The 15699-nt window shown below is 46.0% G+C and overlaps 1 protein-coding gene and 1 non-coding gene across 2 annotated transcripts; one reads left to right on the plus strand and one right to left on the minus strand.

Moving 5' to 3' along the window:
* The first annotated feature begins 1649 nt into the window (after positions 1-1649).
* Positions 1650-14646, plus strand: TGM7 (transglutaminase 7). The gene is given in 12 exon segments (XM_054565103.1): positions 1650-1761; positions 2216-2461; positions 3213-3331; positions 5110-5250; positions 5252-5504; positions 7849-7987; positions 9682-9785; positions 10175-10417; positions 11871-12197; positions 12628-12788; positions 14113-14246; positions 14487-14646. Coding segments are annotated over 12 exon segments (2139 nt in total).
* Positions 2655-2782, minus strand: LOC129064524 (small nucleolar RNA SNORA25). Its single transcript, XR_008528499.1, has one exon. It is a non-coding gene; the product is annotated as a small nucleolar RNA SNORA25 (small nucleolar RNA).
* Positions 14647-15699: the final 1053 nt, after the last annotated feature.

Below are 15699 nucleotides of genomic sequence, written 5' to 3' on the forward strand. Positions count from 1 at the left end.
ATGGAATTAAAAAAGAAAACCTGAGCCTCCAATGGAGAATGAGTTTTCTCTGAACACAACAACTTTGGGCAAGAAGAGGAAGACAGCTTTCTTCCTCCTTCTCCCTTTCTTCCTTAAACCAAGAGTCAGCCTGGGTCAAGGGAAAATGGAGTTTGTTGCCCTTGGGGACTGAGCTTTGAGCTGTGAAGAGCATCCAGGAAAAGGCTGCCCCAATATTGGCCCTTCCTGTGGGAGTGTGTTCTTCACTTCCTGTTCTGGGCATCCGATGGTTCAGGATGGATTGGCCCTTGGGCACTATGTATGGGGTGGAGAGGCTTTCTGGGAAGGCTCAGTAGGTCTTGGTATGAAAATGTGAGGACCCTTGGGAACAAATGATATGCAACCAGTTTCCAACAGGATCTAGGTCAGTTGCTTTCAAATTTTTTGCCTGTGACCCAGTTTACATCATGACTGGAAGCAAAAGCGAGATTTTCCTACAGGATCTTGTTTGGCAGCATCACCAGCCTCTACCCATTAGATGTCAATAGCAGCCTTTTCCCCTAGTTGTGACAACTGAAAATGTCTCCAGGCATTGCCACATATCTTGCAGGGGACAAACTTTCCCCAGTTGAGAACCACTGAAATAAATTAATTGGTGCTATGGGGAAAGACCTAATAGATTTTTGTTGACAGAAATACAATAAAAACCACCAGCAAAAATAACAAAGCAAATGCAGTCTGAGGCTGCATTATTACTAGTACTAAGAGCAACTAATGAAGGCCCTCCCTTTGGTGGAGTGCTCATTGTGCACCTGCTGCTATATTCAGGTCTTTACATGTGAATCCTCAATTAATGCGCATATGAACCCTATGAGGTAAGGTTATCATTGTCTCCATTTTTCAGCTGAGGACTCTGATATCTAGGGACATTAAATGACTCAGTCAAGAGCTCAGAGCTGAGGCAGTGAGAGCTTGCATTCTTGCACATGGTGTTAGGAGAATTTTAAAACTGTAAGCTAGGTGTACCCATACAGTAACGCCCCACGAAGCAGCAGTCAGTGCCTTCGTACACTAGGAATACGGTTGAGAAGCAATAAATCACCTACAAGTAACCCTGAGGCTTCCACCTGCCCTGTATCCAAAAGCAGGAACTTGCCTGTAGCTGAGGTTCCAGCCTCCAGTTAGGTCATTGACTTAATTCATACAAAATTCTAATTTGCTCTTCCTTTTATCAGCAGAATAATAGAGTAACTTATAGAAAGAATATCCACATGAACAGTTAATGGTATGTGGTGGGGTTAAGTTTCAGTTGTCTGGAAATGATTTGCTTCACGAGACCCTAATTCTCAAGCACTGTGGCTCTCGGTCCAGGTACAGAGGTCACTAGGATCCTCGCGCTCCCACTCTCAGGCCGGGGCCTGCTGAATTACCCTCTGAGACCGAGTCCTGGAACCAGGGAGTGGGGTGGCAGAAGGCCTAAGGTCTGGACAGGAATCTTAGCTCAGTCAGAACCAGGCGCCACAGAAAAGATTGAGGAGTCAGGGGACGCCGAGCCCAGGGATCCAGAGCTGGGCAGACCTCTGCCCACCTTTCTCGCAGAGGCAGCCTTAGAGCTCAGGTCTGTCGACCTGCAGAGCCCCAGGAACAACAAGGCTCATCACACGCAAGAGATGGGCCTCAAACGGCTTATCGTGCGCCGGGGCCAGCCCTTCATGCTCCAGCTGCATTTCAACCGACCCTTCCACTGGGGGACCGACCGCATTACCTTCACAGCTGAGACTGGTGAGTTCACCCTCCCCAAGGGAAAGTTCACCTGTAGGGCCCCTACTTCTCCTTTCTGTGCTGCCCTTCCTCTCTTCTCCTTGGATTCTCCAGGGCACTGTTAGCACCCTATTAGTGTTGTTAAGAAAGAACTTGACCAACTCAGAAACCTGAAATTGTGATAATAACGGCCAACCTTTAAATACACTATAGACACTGTTCTAAACTTCAGACACATAAACTTATTTAATTCTTGTGACAAGACTTTCAAGTGGGCACTATTATGATCCCATTTCACAAAGGACTGAAGCCCAGAGATCTTAACTGGTTTGCCCAAGGACACCCAGTGGCAGTAAAAATCTTAAGCCAAGAGGACTAGCAAGTGTTGGGAAAAGGTGAGGGTCTTTCCAGAATGCCTGGAATCATGTCACGCAGAGTTTTGAACCTCAACTTGGAGTCGTTCTTTTCTACACAGGGCCAGCACCCATGGAGCTGTCAGGAACCCGAGCCACCTTCCCACTCACCCAGGCCCAACAAGGGGATGCCTGGAGTGCTTCTGACTTCACCATGGACTCCAACTCACTCTCTGTCTCCCTTTTCACACCATCCAATGCCGTCATTGGACCCTACACTCTGAAGATAGAGATCTCTCAAGGCCAGGGTTACAACGTGACTCACCCCCTGGGGACTTTCATCCTGCTTTTTAACCCTTGGAGCACAGGTACAGCTTGCTCACAGGTGGTAATTCTATCTTGATCCATTGGGATTGTTTTGTAAAATTCTACTTAGTAAGCCCAGAAGAAAAAATGTTGCATATCTATGCAATACATTACCTTGTGCTCACTAAAAACCATCTTTACAGGGAATTTTTAGTAGCATGATGAAAATGTTCAAGGTGTGATTTTCTTTTTTAATTTTCTATCTCCTCAGGAAAATACAGCACTATTGAGTGTCTATTACATTCCATGGAGAACTTCAATCTTAGGTCACAGCATTAAGAGCTCTGCCTTTTGGTCCCATAAACTCTCTTTTGAAATGACTTACATGGTGTGAGAGTAACTGAAATAGATTAGGAGATGTGATATGCAATGTATTACATATATGTGCAGAGAAAGAGAGAGTGGCCAGAATACACCAAAATGTGAGTGTCCCCAAGGAGTGCGAATTACTGATTTTCATTGTCTTCTTTCCATCATTTGTATTTTCCAAATCTCTACAACAAGCTTGATGCTTTTACAATGAGGAAAAGATAATCAATATTTTTTAAAAGTATAGATTTTATCTCTGGCCTCTAGAAAAACATACAGTAGACTTTTAAGGGGTGCACTCTTGATTTCTGTTTTCATCAACCTATTGCTTCTCCTTTTTCCAGCAAGATACTTTCAATACCGTGTTTATTTTTACTACTCTTTTTTTTCTTTTTTTTTTTTTGGTTTGGGGTTTTACCCCCTCCACTCCTCTTAACTGTTCAGAAGATGATGTCTACCTGCCAAGTGAAATACTGCTGCAGGAGTATATCATGATGGACTATGGCTTTGTGTACAAGGGTCAAGAGAGATTCATCACCTCCTGGCCCTGGAACTATGGGCAGGTAACACTATCTGGGAAGGTGGGCTCACAAATGTCCGCTAACAAGTCAGGGTGTGTGGTGCTGGACCACTTTCCCATCCAGTGAGAGGGTCAAGGAAGAAAAGGAAGATGACTTTCCTTTTTAGTTTTTAATATTTTATTATGAATAACTTAAAACATAATCATAGTAGACCAGTTACTACAGTGAGCCTCCATGAACCTGTCTCTCAGCTTCAATAGTGAACAGTTTATGGTGAATCTTGTTTCATCTACTCCAGGGGTTTGCAAACTACAGCCCATGGGCCAAATGTGGGCTCTCTGTTTTCACATGGCCCACAAGCTAAGAACAGCTTTCAAATTTTTAAACTGTTGAAAAAGTTTTAATAATATTTTGTGATGTGTAAATTATATAAAGTTCAAAATTCTGAAGTCATAAATACCATTTTTAAGAATTCCTCACCCGAAGATACATTTTTTTTTGTAGGGGGAAGAAGGGAAGGGGAAAGAGAAAAACATTGATATGAGAGGAATGTAGATCGGTTGCTTCCCATATGTATCCCGGCTGGGGACCAAAACTGCAACCTAAGTATGTCCCCTAGCTAGGAGTCAAACCCTCAACTTTTTGGTTCATGAGACAACACACTAACCAAACAAGCCACCTGGCCAGGGCCATAAATACCATTTTATTGGAACACAGGTACGCTCATTCATTTAGGTATCATCCATGGCTCCTTTTGTGCTATAGTGCGAAGTTGAGCAGTTGAAACCGAGTCCATCTGCCCTGCAAAGCCTAAACTACTTACTATTTGTTACTTTACAAAAAAAAGTTTGCTGACCCCTGGTCTATACTCCTCCAACTCTCCCCACCCCCCACACCTCATCACTGGATTTTTTTTGAAGCAAATTATAGATACTATATCATTTAATTCAGTAATACTTCAGAGTATAGCTCTAAAAGATGACTTTCTCTGAAAAACTGGACCACAATACATTATCAGGACTGAAAACGAGTGAACAGCAACTCTTTAATAACATCAAATATCTAGTCTGTGTACAGCAGGGGGGCAGGGGTTGGGGGAGCTTTTCCACTCTCAGCCACCAACCGTGGTTGGTGTAGCTTCTCTCAGTCCACATACCAAGAGGGAGGAATTGGGGGAAGTAGGGAGCCTTATTAAAGAAGATCAGCTTCCCTGGCCTCCAACTGTGACAACTTGTATAGTTTTTTGAAACTGAGACAAATACCAGTGCATTTGGCAACCCAAAGGGTTGTGACATGTCACAAATATATGTTGCAAACAAATGGCATGAGCCTTCCTGGCTTCTTTGGTGCTGACAGCAGTGCTGAATCCTCCACCTGATCTTAAAGTTCTCCACGCTCCTCTCTCTCTCCTCACATGCCTTGCCCTATATTTCTCTCTCTGAACTTCTCCCACAAGTCCTCCAAAACGAGACTCTCCAAGCCGCCACAGGTACCCACCATGCTCAAAGACCTCACCCTCTTCTCTCCTGTCTACCTCACCTTTCAAAGCCCACCAGCAACAATAGCCTTCTCTGATCTCTTCAGTCAACGAGGATCTTTCATCTCTCTGAATTCTCTTTGCGTTTTCCATCAGAGCCACACAGGTCAGTTTTTCTGAATTCCCATTTTGATTTATAAGCTCTTTGAAGGCAGAACTTTGTCTGATATTTAGCCCCACCCCCACATACACCTTCCCTAAAAGTCTGTGACTTACCTGAAGTTTCAGTATTCCAGACATTTTTACTCTTCTTTCTTTTTTCTCCCTTGCAATCACTTGGAAGTTTGAAGAGGACATCATAGATATCTGCTTTGAGATCCTGAACAAGAGCCTGTATTTCTTAGAGAACCCATCCAAAGACTACTCCCAGAGGAATGACGTGGTGTACATCTGCAGGGTGGTGAGCGCCATGGTAAGGACAGAGGCTTCCACGCCCCTGTCAGAGGGTGGTCTGGGCTTCCCGTAGGCCCTGTGGAAACCCACCCATCTGTCCTTTGCAGATCAACAGCAACGATGACAACGGTGTGCTGCAGGGGAACTGGGGAGAGGACTACTCCTTGGGGGTCAGCCCGCTGGAGTGGAATGGCAGCGTGGCCATCCTGCGGCAGTGGTCAGCCAGGGGCGGGCAGCCTGTGAAATATGGACAGTGCTGGGTCTTTGCGGGTGTTATGTGCACAGGTGAGTGAAGGGAGATAGAAATGCAGAATCACTTATTTACTCTCCATGATAACCCGTTGAGGTTGGACTCTGACGTTTCCATTTTCACATGAGTTAACTGTGGCTTGCCCATAGCTCAGGAGTGGTGGGCACTCAGGTCTGACCAGCATGCTCTGTGTTCTTGAGGAGTCCTGCCCATTCACCCAGGAGGGAGGTTGGCCGGTTATAATCACTCCACAGTTTCCTTAAGGGAGCTTCTTTCTGCCACCTACTCAGGCTTCTCAGTTCAAGGTGAGCCTGGAGTCAGGACAGGTTTGGGAAGCTTGAGGTGCAAGTATATGGTCAGGGAGAGCAGATCTCACCTGTAGGCAAAGCTGGTAGCTCCCAAATACTTTTCAGAAAGATTCTTGAGGAGTTACCATTAGAGATTTGTGGCTTTGCTAACTACCCTTAAGGAGAATTGCTGTTTTATGCATTGTCAGTTATTTATAATTTAGTGCAAAGTCATTGATCAGGTTATCTGTAATGATGAGGGAAGATGGAAACTACTGAGGTGCCTGCCTGTCTCCCCCAGTGCAAGGCAGGAGCGCCTTTCACAGTGCTGCACGTTACGCTGTGAGGCTCCGTAAATGTCGGCTGAACTCACGGGCTGACTCTGGGTTGGAGAATGAGGAAGCACAGAATGGGAAGGACAAAAACAGGAGACGGAGACGAAGTTCTAGATTTTTCTGCAAGGATCAGCATAGCTTGGCCATTATGTATAGGTGCTGCGACAGGAGAGTTTTAAATCTGAGTGTTCAAATCAAGCGACCTCATGTCAATCATCTGTTTTCAGTGGAGAATGCTCAGGACACTGCCAGCATTTAGTAGAGTTGAATTTACCCTTGGGGTGGCTAGGTTGATATTATGGAGGAGGACCTGGGCTGTTAGACCCTGGGACGAGAAGGAAAAGGTCTAGGACTGTGCTCCTGCTCCACCTCTAAGCCGGCCCCCACTCCCAAGCCCTAGAGTTCTGGGACCATTGAGCGAGGGCGGAGCTGCTTCTGTCAAGCTGCGTCTGGCCACTTGTAGCCCTGGTACAGCTTTCAGCCTTGCTAAGGGTTTGTGAAAAGCCCAGGAGCTGTGCTGGGAGTGGACAGCTGATTGCAGACAAGTGGTGCTCCTTGGGGTTCTTGAATGAATAGAAACAAATAAGACTGGTCCATCTCAGTAGTCCTCTTATGTTTCAAAGCACTATAATCCTCCCAGCAGCTGCAGTAGGCACCGCCTGCTCCTCCCAAACAGGAGAGGTGTGGGATGACCTCCCTCTAAACTCCTTGCCTTTGTCACACCTGGCTCTGGGCTTCATTTCATCTGGCCCTGGGCAGGTGTGCGTATGTGTGTGTATTAGTGATGATGGCCATGGTATAACGTCCACTTTGTGTGAGTAGATCTGTGAAATCTTAACTCACCTTTAAAAAGCCTGTGTAGAACTATCTTCACAGCCACAAGAGGATGATGTTGCCTTAACAAAGATGGTTATTGCCTCATTGTACTTGCACATTCCCTTTGTAAGACTATCTCGCTCCTCTATCCATTCTGGGATTTGTTTCTTACCTCCACCAAACCCTTGTCTTTCAATAGAATTACAGATACAGAATTCCAGAACTGAAAGTCATCTGGTCCAGTTCCTCCTTTTGTTACATACAAGGAGACTAAGGGCTAGACAAGTTTTGCCATTTACCTAAGGTCACACAGCTTCTCTTCTGAAACTGGTCACAACATAGACTTCCATTCTTGCATTTTCTTTTGAATTATAAAATGTTTTAGATCCTCTTTTTTTTAAAAGATTTTTTATTTATTTACTTTTAGAGAGGGGGAAGGGGGGAGGGAGAAAGAGAGGGAGAGAAACATCATTGTGTGAAAGATACATTGATTGGTTGCCTTCCATACACCCCCCAACTGGGAGCTGGCCTGCAACCCAGACATGTGCCCTGGCCAGGAATCGAACCAATGACCTTTCAGTCCACAGACTGGCACTCAGTCAACTGAGCCATACCAGCCAGGGCTAAATCCTCTGTTTTTAATTTGGAAACCTGATGAATGGGAAAAACCCTAAATGATAAATGGAGTTATTAAATGTTGTTTTAAGTGACCCTGAAATGATTTTTTTTCCTCCTGGTGGATGGAGACCATCAATAGGGCAGGTAGGCAGCAAAGTTTTGGACCTGGGTGTGGTGTTCTAAGGATGAAGGAGTTACAAGTATGGATCCGCAAGAATGTTGGCCTTCTCTTTCTCCTCCAGCAAGAAAGTTAGAAAGTACCTGGGATACCAGTGATTCATCTTGAAATGAATTCTGATTCTGCATTCTTTTCTTCTCTGTAGTAATGAGATGTTTAGGTGTTCCAACCCGTGTTGTTTCCAATTTCCGTTCTGCACACAACGTGGATGGGAACTTAACTATAGATACCTACTATGACCGAAATGCAGAAATGCTGTCAACTCTGAAACGAGACAAAATATGGTAAGGGGCACTGTCTTGAACAGATACCTGCTATTCCCCAAATAAGGTAGGAAAACTTTGACCTAGATCCCTCTTGCTGTGAGGCAGTTTTGCCCTGTATGTTGTTGCTGATGCTCAGAGAATAAGTTCCCAACCCAGGAGGCTGTTCTGGCTAATTAGATCATCATATCAAACTCATTTCAGAGATAGAAGACTATGGGATAACATTCTGAAGCTGGCAAGCAAATGAATAGACTGTACCTCTGAATACCGACCTCAAAATCTGCATTCATCTTACTCTTCTTATTTTGGGTCTTTCTGCTTACACCATTCTCTGTTTCCCTGTCAGGCCAAAGCCTAGGAGAGCTACCTCTGTATACTTCCTTCAGTCTCTCTTGACTTCTTCTTCTCCCTGCCTCACTCCCACTCTGTGTGTGTGCATGAGTGTGCATGAGTGTGTGTGTATCTCTGTGTGTCCCTTTATTCTTGGATCTCTGGTCTCTTTCCCTGGTTCCTTTCTCCTCTGCTTTACCCCAAATCTGATTTCCTGTTTTTCCTTTTCCATCCTATTTCCAGGTAAGACCCTAGATGCTGTCCTTCTCTGAGTTCCTAGGGCCGGAAGTACTCAGATTCAAGAAGCAGGGGTGGTTCTGATTGGTGTGGCACAGTTGGTTGGACATTGTTTTGCAAAAGCATAGGGTCACCAATTTAATTCCTAGTCAGGGCACATGCCTGGGTTGCAGGTTTGGTCCCCATTTTGGGAGTGTACAAGAGGGAACCAATTGATGTTTCTCCCTTACAACGATGTTTCTCTTTCTTTCCTTCTCTTTCTTCTTTCCTCTCTCTAAAAATAAATAAATATAATCTTTTTAAAAAAAGAAAACAAAATAGGTATCTGAGGAGAACGTATTGCTCATGTAGAATTCTGTGATTGCCTAACCTAAATCTAATCATGAGGAAACACCAGAGAAGCCAAAAATGAGAGTCACTCTAGTAAAACAAACACTTTACTCAAATTTCAATGTAATAAAACGAAGGCTGAGGGACTGTTCCAGAATAAGGAGACAAGGGATACTGGACAACTAAATGCAATGTGTGATTCTGGACTGGATGGAAAGGAATGCTACAAAGCAGGGGTGTGTCTAACCCACGGCCCAAGATGTCTATGATTGCGGCCCAACACAAAATCATACATTTACTTAAAACGTTATGAGATTCTTTTGGTTTCATTTGTGTTTGTGTATTTAATGTGTGGCTCAAGACAACTGTTCTTCTTTCAGTGTGGCCCCGAGATGCCAAAAAATTGGACACCCCTGCAAAGATAACTGTTATTAGGTCAATGGACAAAATTGAAATATAGACAACAAATTAGATTTTTAAAGTATTGTATCAATATTAAACATATGAGGTTGATAAATTATGTAAAGGATGGTCCCTATTCTAAGGAAACATGCATTGAAGTAAAAAAAAAAAAGGTATAATCTCCATATCCATACTGAAAGAAAGCTAACAATAAAGCAAATGGGGCAAAATGTTAACAATCAATGAATTGGGTATGTGGGTGCTCTCTGCGCTATTTTTGTAACTTTACTGTAAGCTTGGAATTACTTCAGAAGAAGAGGAGGAAGAAGAAGAAACAACAACAATGACATCAAGCACTTAGTACAGTGTCTCATACCTAGCAAATCTGCTGAAAATGTGAGTCCTTTCTGTAGGAATTTCCATGTCTGGAATGAATGCTGGATGATCCGGAAAGATCTCCCACCAGGATACAACGGGTGGCAGGTTCTGGATCCCACTCCCCAGGAAACCAGCAGTGGTGAGTGAGGACCACCATGGAAGGGTCTGGGCTCCATGGAAAGACCAAAACCACCTGAGCAAGAGGCCAGAAAGAAGAGGTACTTTTCCCACTTTATCCTCTTCCCAAAGTCAAAGCAGGGACAACTTTGGGTCAGGAGTCTGACTTTGACCTTGACAGACAAGGTGACTTCTCAGTTGCTTCCTCCCTTCAAAGTGGGGAGGATGATGCTAACTGTGGCTCCATGGGATGGCTGCAAGAATCAGTTGAATTAATGGGGATTGCAGAGTGGCATTAATGCCACTGCCTCTTCCTATCCCATCTCCTTACTTCTTACAAACAGGACCAGCTGCCCTGGTCCACGTGTCAGCAGCCATGACAGACGTCCACAACTCCTGTTCCCTGCACAGGGCTGTTCTGCTGTGGTCCTGCCTCTGTGAAGGCCATCAGGGAAGGGGAGGTCCACCTGCCCTATGACACCCCATTTGTGTACGCTGAGGTGAATGCCGATGAAGTCATTTGGCTCTTTGGGGATGGCCAGGCCCAGGAAATCCTGGCCCATAACACCAGTTCCATTGGGAATAACATCAGCACCAAGATGGTAGGATCAGCCCAGAACCAGAACATCACCAGCTTCTACAAGTACCCAGAAGGTACCTGGGGCTTGGGGGATTTGGGGAGGGTGGTGGGTATAACCTCCTTTGTGTTGCCTCCCAGTGGGGATAGGTCCCACATTAAAATCATCACCACATAAAAACTTCCTCATGGCAAACTCCCAGGGCTTTCCTGACCCCTGATCATGTGGCCCCAGGGCAGGATTGCTGGATTTAGCAAATAAAAATACAGGGTGCCCCATTAAATTTGAATTCCAGATCAATTCAGATCAACAAATATTTTATTAGTATAAGTAATGTCCCAAATACTGCATGTGACATTTTTATAATAACAATTATTTGTTTTTTATCTAAATTTCAAATTTAGTTGAATGTCCTTGGTTTTACCTGACAACTCTATCTTGGAGTCACATCACAGATTCCTGTCATGGCAGTCGGGGTGGCAGCAAGGGAGAGGCAGATGCTCAAGGAGGGAAAGGGCTCCCGGGCCTGCGGAAGGGAGTAGACGTCCCCATGGAGAAGGCCAGAGTAGAGTCAGGCTGCCTGAGTACTAATCAAGGGCTTGCTATGTTCTAGCTGTGTAAGCCTGGGCACATTCTTATCATCCCCATGCCTCCACTTTCTCATCTGTAAAATGTTAACCCATTTTACATGGTCTCAAATGGCTGTTGTGAGGGTTTAGTGAATTAATACACAGAAACTACTTGCAACAGGGGCTCTTGTGCTCAGCAAATGTTCTAGAGAGGCCCACAGTTTGGGGTGAGTTGGAGATAAGACAGAATGTCAAGTACCCCTAGGGGTAAGAGATGAAGCTCTATTGAAAAGGCTTGAGCATGTGTGTGTGTGTGTGCGTGTGTGTGTATTCATATACATTTAAATATTTTATTTATTTATTTTCAGAGAGAGGGTAAGGGAGAGAGAAAGAGAAGGAGAGAAACACAGATGATCATGAGAAACATCAGTTGGTTGCCTCTCACAGGCCCGTTACCAGGGACCTGGCCTGCAAGCCAGGCATGTGCCCTGACAAGGAATCGAACCGGTGACCTTTTGGTTCATAGGCTAGTACTCAATCCACTGAGCCACACCAGCCAGGGCCTCAAACATATATTTTAGAAGTGAGGATGCTGGTGGGGTAGAGAAGCCTCTGGAATTGATGATGATGATAGTGACAACAGTGGCAATATTGATCACAAAGAACCACTCATTTAACCCAAATTTTTGTCAACTCTATGAGGCAAGCAGATAGTCCCAGGTTCTGGATGACAACTAAACTCTGAGAGATTAAAAGACTATGACAGATGAAGGATTTAAATCCAGCACCAAGCAATACCAATCCTCATGTTCTCAGCCATGGTGCTGCATTGCCTCCTGATGTAGCTATTCCTGTGGTTAGGGATTCAGGAGGGGAGCTGGGAGTTGTCTGATGGCAAAGAAGGTCATTGGCCCCTCAGCCCCTTCCACTGATGTCTTTCCTGTCTCTCCTTTCTGCCAGGATCCCCTGAGGAGCGGTCTGTGTTCATGAAGGCATCCAGGAAAATGCTGGGCTCAAGAAGGGCCTCTTCACACTTCCTGGATCTGCTGGGGTCCGAGGGCTTTCGGGATCAGCCAGCACAGCTGCAGCTTCACCTGGCCAGGACACCGGAGTGGGGCCAGGACCTGCTGCTAAAGCTGCATGCCAAGAGGGTGCCAAACAGAGCCCATCCCCAGGGTCCCATCAGACTGGAGGTGCGCTTCTGCGCACAGGCCTTGCTACACAAGGGTGGAACACGGAAGCCCTTCTGGAGGCAAATAGTGCACTTGAACCTGGACTTTGGGGAGGGTGAGTATGAGGCAGGCCTGAGAAGTTATCTACAAGGAGGGAGGGAGGGGGACTTTGGGGCCATGAAGAGAGCTGGGCTGGACCAGCGAGATCACACAGAGACCCCCATATCTCCCCAATACACACATACACACACACACTCACTGGGCAGAAGCTGCTGTTGGTAGGAAGTTGAATGCCAAGTGTTGTACTTCTAATAACATCCCACCAGGTGAAACATAGCAGCAACCTCTGTGTGCAACAGGAGCAGGGTAAGCCTGCTGTCTCTCTCCTACATACACACACGAGCACTTCCACACACACATCTAGACTCACACACTTATTCCTCCTCACACCCAAACTAATTTTTCCTCTCACACACATTTCCTCCTACCTGCTCTCTTTCTGAGATCCATCCCCCAGACTCAAGATGTCTTTTGTCTGTGCTTAGAGATACAGTGGCCGCTCTTGCTACCTTACAACAATTACAGAAACAAGCTGACAGATGAAAAGCTGATACGCGTTTCTGGCATCGCTGAGGTGGAGGGGACGGGGAGGTCCATACTGGTCCTAAAAGACATCTCTCTGGAGCCTCCCCACTTATCTATTGAGGTAAGGGGTCTGGATACTGCTGAGGCCCAGGCCAGGGGTCCTCTCACTCATCCAGCCCAGGGTTTGGGAGTACAGAAGCAACAGAGGGAGCCTCGGTCCCGGCACCAAGTGGATGATTAAAGCACAATATGCTGTGGTCTTTTGTGCTCTGTGCAAAGTGCAAGACAGAGCATGAAGGCTGCCCAGAGGAGGCGACATTTTACAGAAGATTCAAATGGGATGTAGGATATAGGAAGACTTCCTATAGATGTATAAGATAGAGATGAAAGCATTTTAAGTAAGGAAGTAGCTTTGCAGAGGCAGAGACAAGAAAGGCCATGACTGGGAGAGGGAGTTGAGGAGAGAGATTTGAGAGAGACCACCAGTCAAACTCACAATGTGAATGCTGATAAGATGGGGGTGACAAGGAAGAGGGAAACAAATGAAAGGTGAGCCTTAGATTTCGAGTTCAGATGCCTGACAGGCTGGCAAGGCCATTGGATGAGGAAGGGAGTACAGGTGAAGGAAGGATAAAGGGAGAAGAGAAGGATGTTCCTCATCTCCTGTTACCAGGGTTTCCTTTCCCTGAAGCCTCCTTCCCCCACCTTCCCTTCCTACTCTAAAAGAGTTTGCCTAAGCCTAGTCACAACCTGGCTTTGCACCCAGTAGCTTCCCCACAGCACACCCCATCCCCACCCAGAATGAGAATTGAGTGACTCCATGTCACAAACCACCGGGTCACCTGCTGGTTTTCACCTGAGCATGCTGCCAGGCCATGTGATCTCAGGCAGCCTTCACACACAGTGGGCAGAATCACAAGCAGTCAACCTGGTACCTGGGTGAGAGCCCTGCCTATTACCTGAAGCCTGGTTCAACAGGATCCGATGCAAACACATCAGATGCCAACTAGGTTATTTATTGGTCCCCATTGGTAAGGGATCGGGATGATTTGTGTGACTATGCTGGATTCCAAGTTATTTTTACCCGTCCTGCTTTGACATCTTCATTAGAGTGAAATGGATGTGTTTCTTTTTAACACACCATTCCGATTAGATTGGAGCTGGCACTTAAATTGAGATCTAATTGCCATTCTGAACTAGATGGTAGAGAGGGAAACAGATTTCAGCTTAGCGCCAATTTCCAACTGATGGTGGTTTCCTTCTAAGATAGGCCAGGGTGTGTGTTAACCTGGAATCTCTCATCTCATATTCTTTTCTCCCAACTGCAGTGTTTTAGCTCTAAATAAGTAGTCGCTGGTGGTCAACAGAGGGATGGGGGAATGAGGTTACTGGGGTGGAGAAATGAGATCAGTTGCCCACAATAGCCCTGTCTTCTCCCCACCCAGGTCTCTGAGAGGGCTGAGGTGGGCAAAGCACTAAGAGTCCACATCACCCTCACCAACACCCGAACAGTGGCTCTGAGTCACTGCACAATGGTGCTAGAGGGAAGTGGCCTCATCCATGGGCAGTTATCAAATGAGTAAGTGCCATTGCTATTCACCTGTCATGCTGATCTCTTACAGGGGGTTCCTTGTGGGGTCATAGGAAAGTCCTCAGTCTCCTGGATGGTGCCTCTGTGTACCCATCTGTCTACCCTTCTCAGGGAAGGTTGGCTCTGGAGTGGGGATGTGGGAAGTGCTTACCAACCAAAGGGGAAACCCAGATGGCCCTTCCCTCCAGTTACTCCTCAAGGCTCTAACGAGCTCCTTTTTACTTTCAGCCTTGGAACTCTGGTGGCTGGATACAGCATCCAAATTCAACTGGACCTCTATCCCTTCAAAGCTGGACCCCGCCAGCTGCAAGTCCTCATCAGCAGCAACGAAGTCAAGGAGATCAAGGGTTACAAGGACATCTTCGTAGCTGCAGCCAGGGCTTCTTGACCACCACCCTCATCTCAGGCCCTCCACCTCCTCTGGCCCAATTTCCTGATGCCCCCTCAGTAACCCCTTCTACCCCTCTGATGCCTTCCCTCATCTCTTGCGGTTGGTCCTTCCTCTGCCCCCATGACCTCCCAGTCCCCTTATTCCCACCTTATTCCTGAAGGTGTAGTTGCTCCTTCTCTCTCCTCTTCCCTGCCTGCCTGGGGGTGAATGTAGCTCCGTTAGAACCACTCTACATCTTGGGAAGAGACAATAAAGATGTCTTTGATCAATCGCTGGTGATCTGTCTTCTGTACTAACAAGATACTTATTGCTACCAGCTTGTCCTCTTGGCTGCCTGCTGTACAGGTGGGCCCTCCCTGTCCTTGTCTTCTCTCTCCTCCTTTAAGGGACCATGCAAAAAAAGCTCAACATGATCCCTCTAATTCAGCCTCTCCGGAATCAAGGATCACAGTGTCCTCACTAAGTTGTTAGCCTGCGGGCAGACGCTAGAAGGAGGCCTGAGGAGGACTGTGACTGCAGTGCTATGGGGCTGGACAGAAGCTGCCCAGTGGGGCTTCTCTGCTGCTGGCCTGAGAACATGGGGACAGCTGGGCACTTGATAACTGGGAAGCACTTGATAGCTAGAGCACAATAAAACAAGTCGTAATCTCTTTGCTGGTAGAGGGACTTGCCTTCAATTTGCAAAGAATGGAACATCTGTGAAGCTCCGTCAAACAAATCACAATAAAATAAAGTGTGTCTGTATGTAGAATCTAAAAAAGCTGAACTCGTAGAAACAGTGTGGGTGGTTACCAGGAGCTGAGGATGGGAGAAATGGGGAGATGTTGGTTAACATATATAAATGTCCAGTTAGACGAATAAGTCCTGGAGATCTAATGTACAGCATTGGTATAATATATGTAGCAGTTAACAATACTGTATTATATATGTACTTCAAAGTTACTAAGATACCAGATCTTAAATGTTCTCTCCACAAAAAAAGAAATAACTATGTGATGTGGTGGGGATGTAACTAATGGTGGTAATCATATTGCTTTGAGTGTATCAGAT

The sequence above is a fragment of the Pteronotus mesoamericanus genome, unplaced genomic scaffold, assembly GCF_021234165.1.
Source record: "Pteronotus mesoamericanus isolate MK-2021 breed Mesoamerican mustached bat unplaced genomic scaffold, CSHL_Meso_final contig_164, whole genome shotgun sequence".
NCBI classification, from domain to species: domain Eukaryota; kingdom Metazoa; phylum Chordata; class Mammalia; order Chiroptera; family Mormoopidae; genus Pteronotus; species Pteronotus mesoamericanus.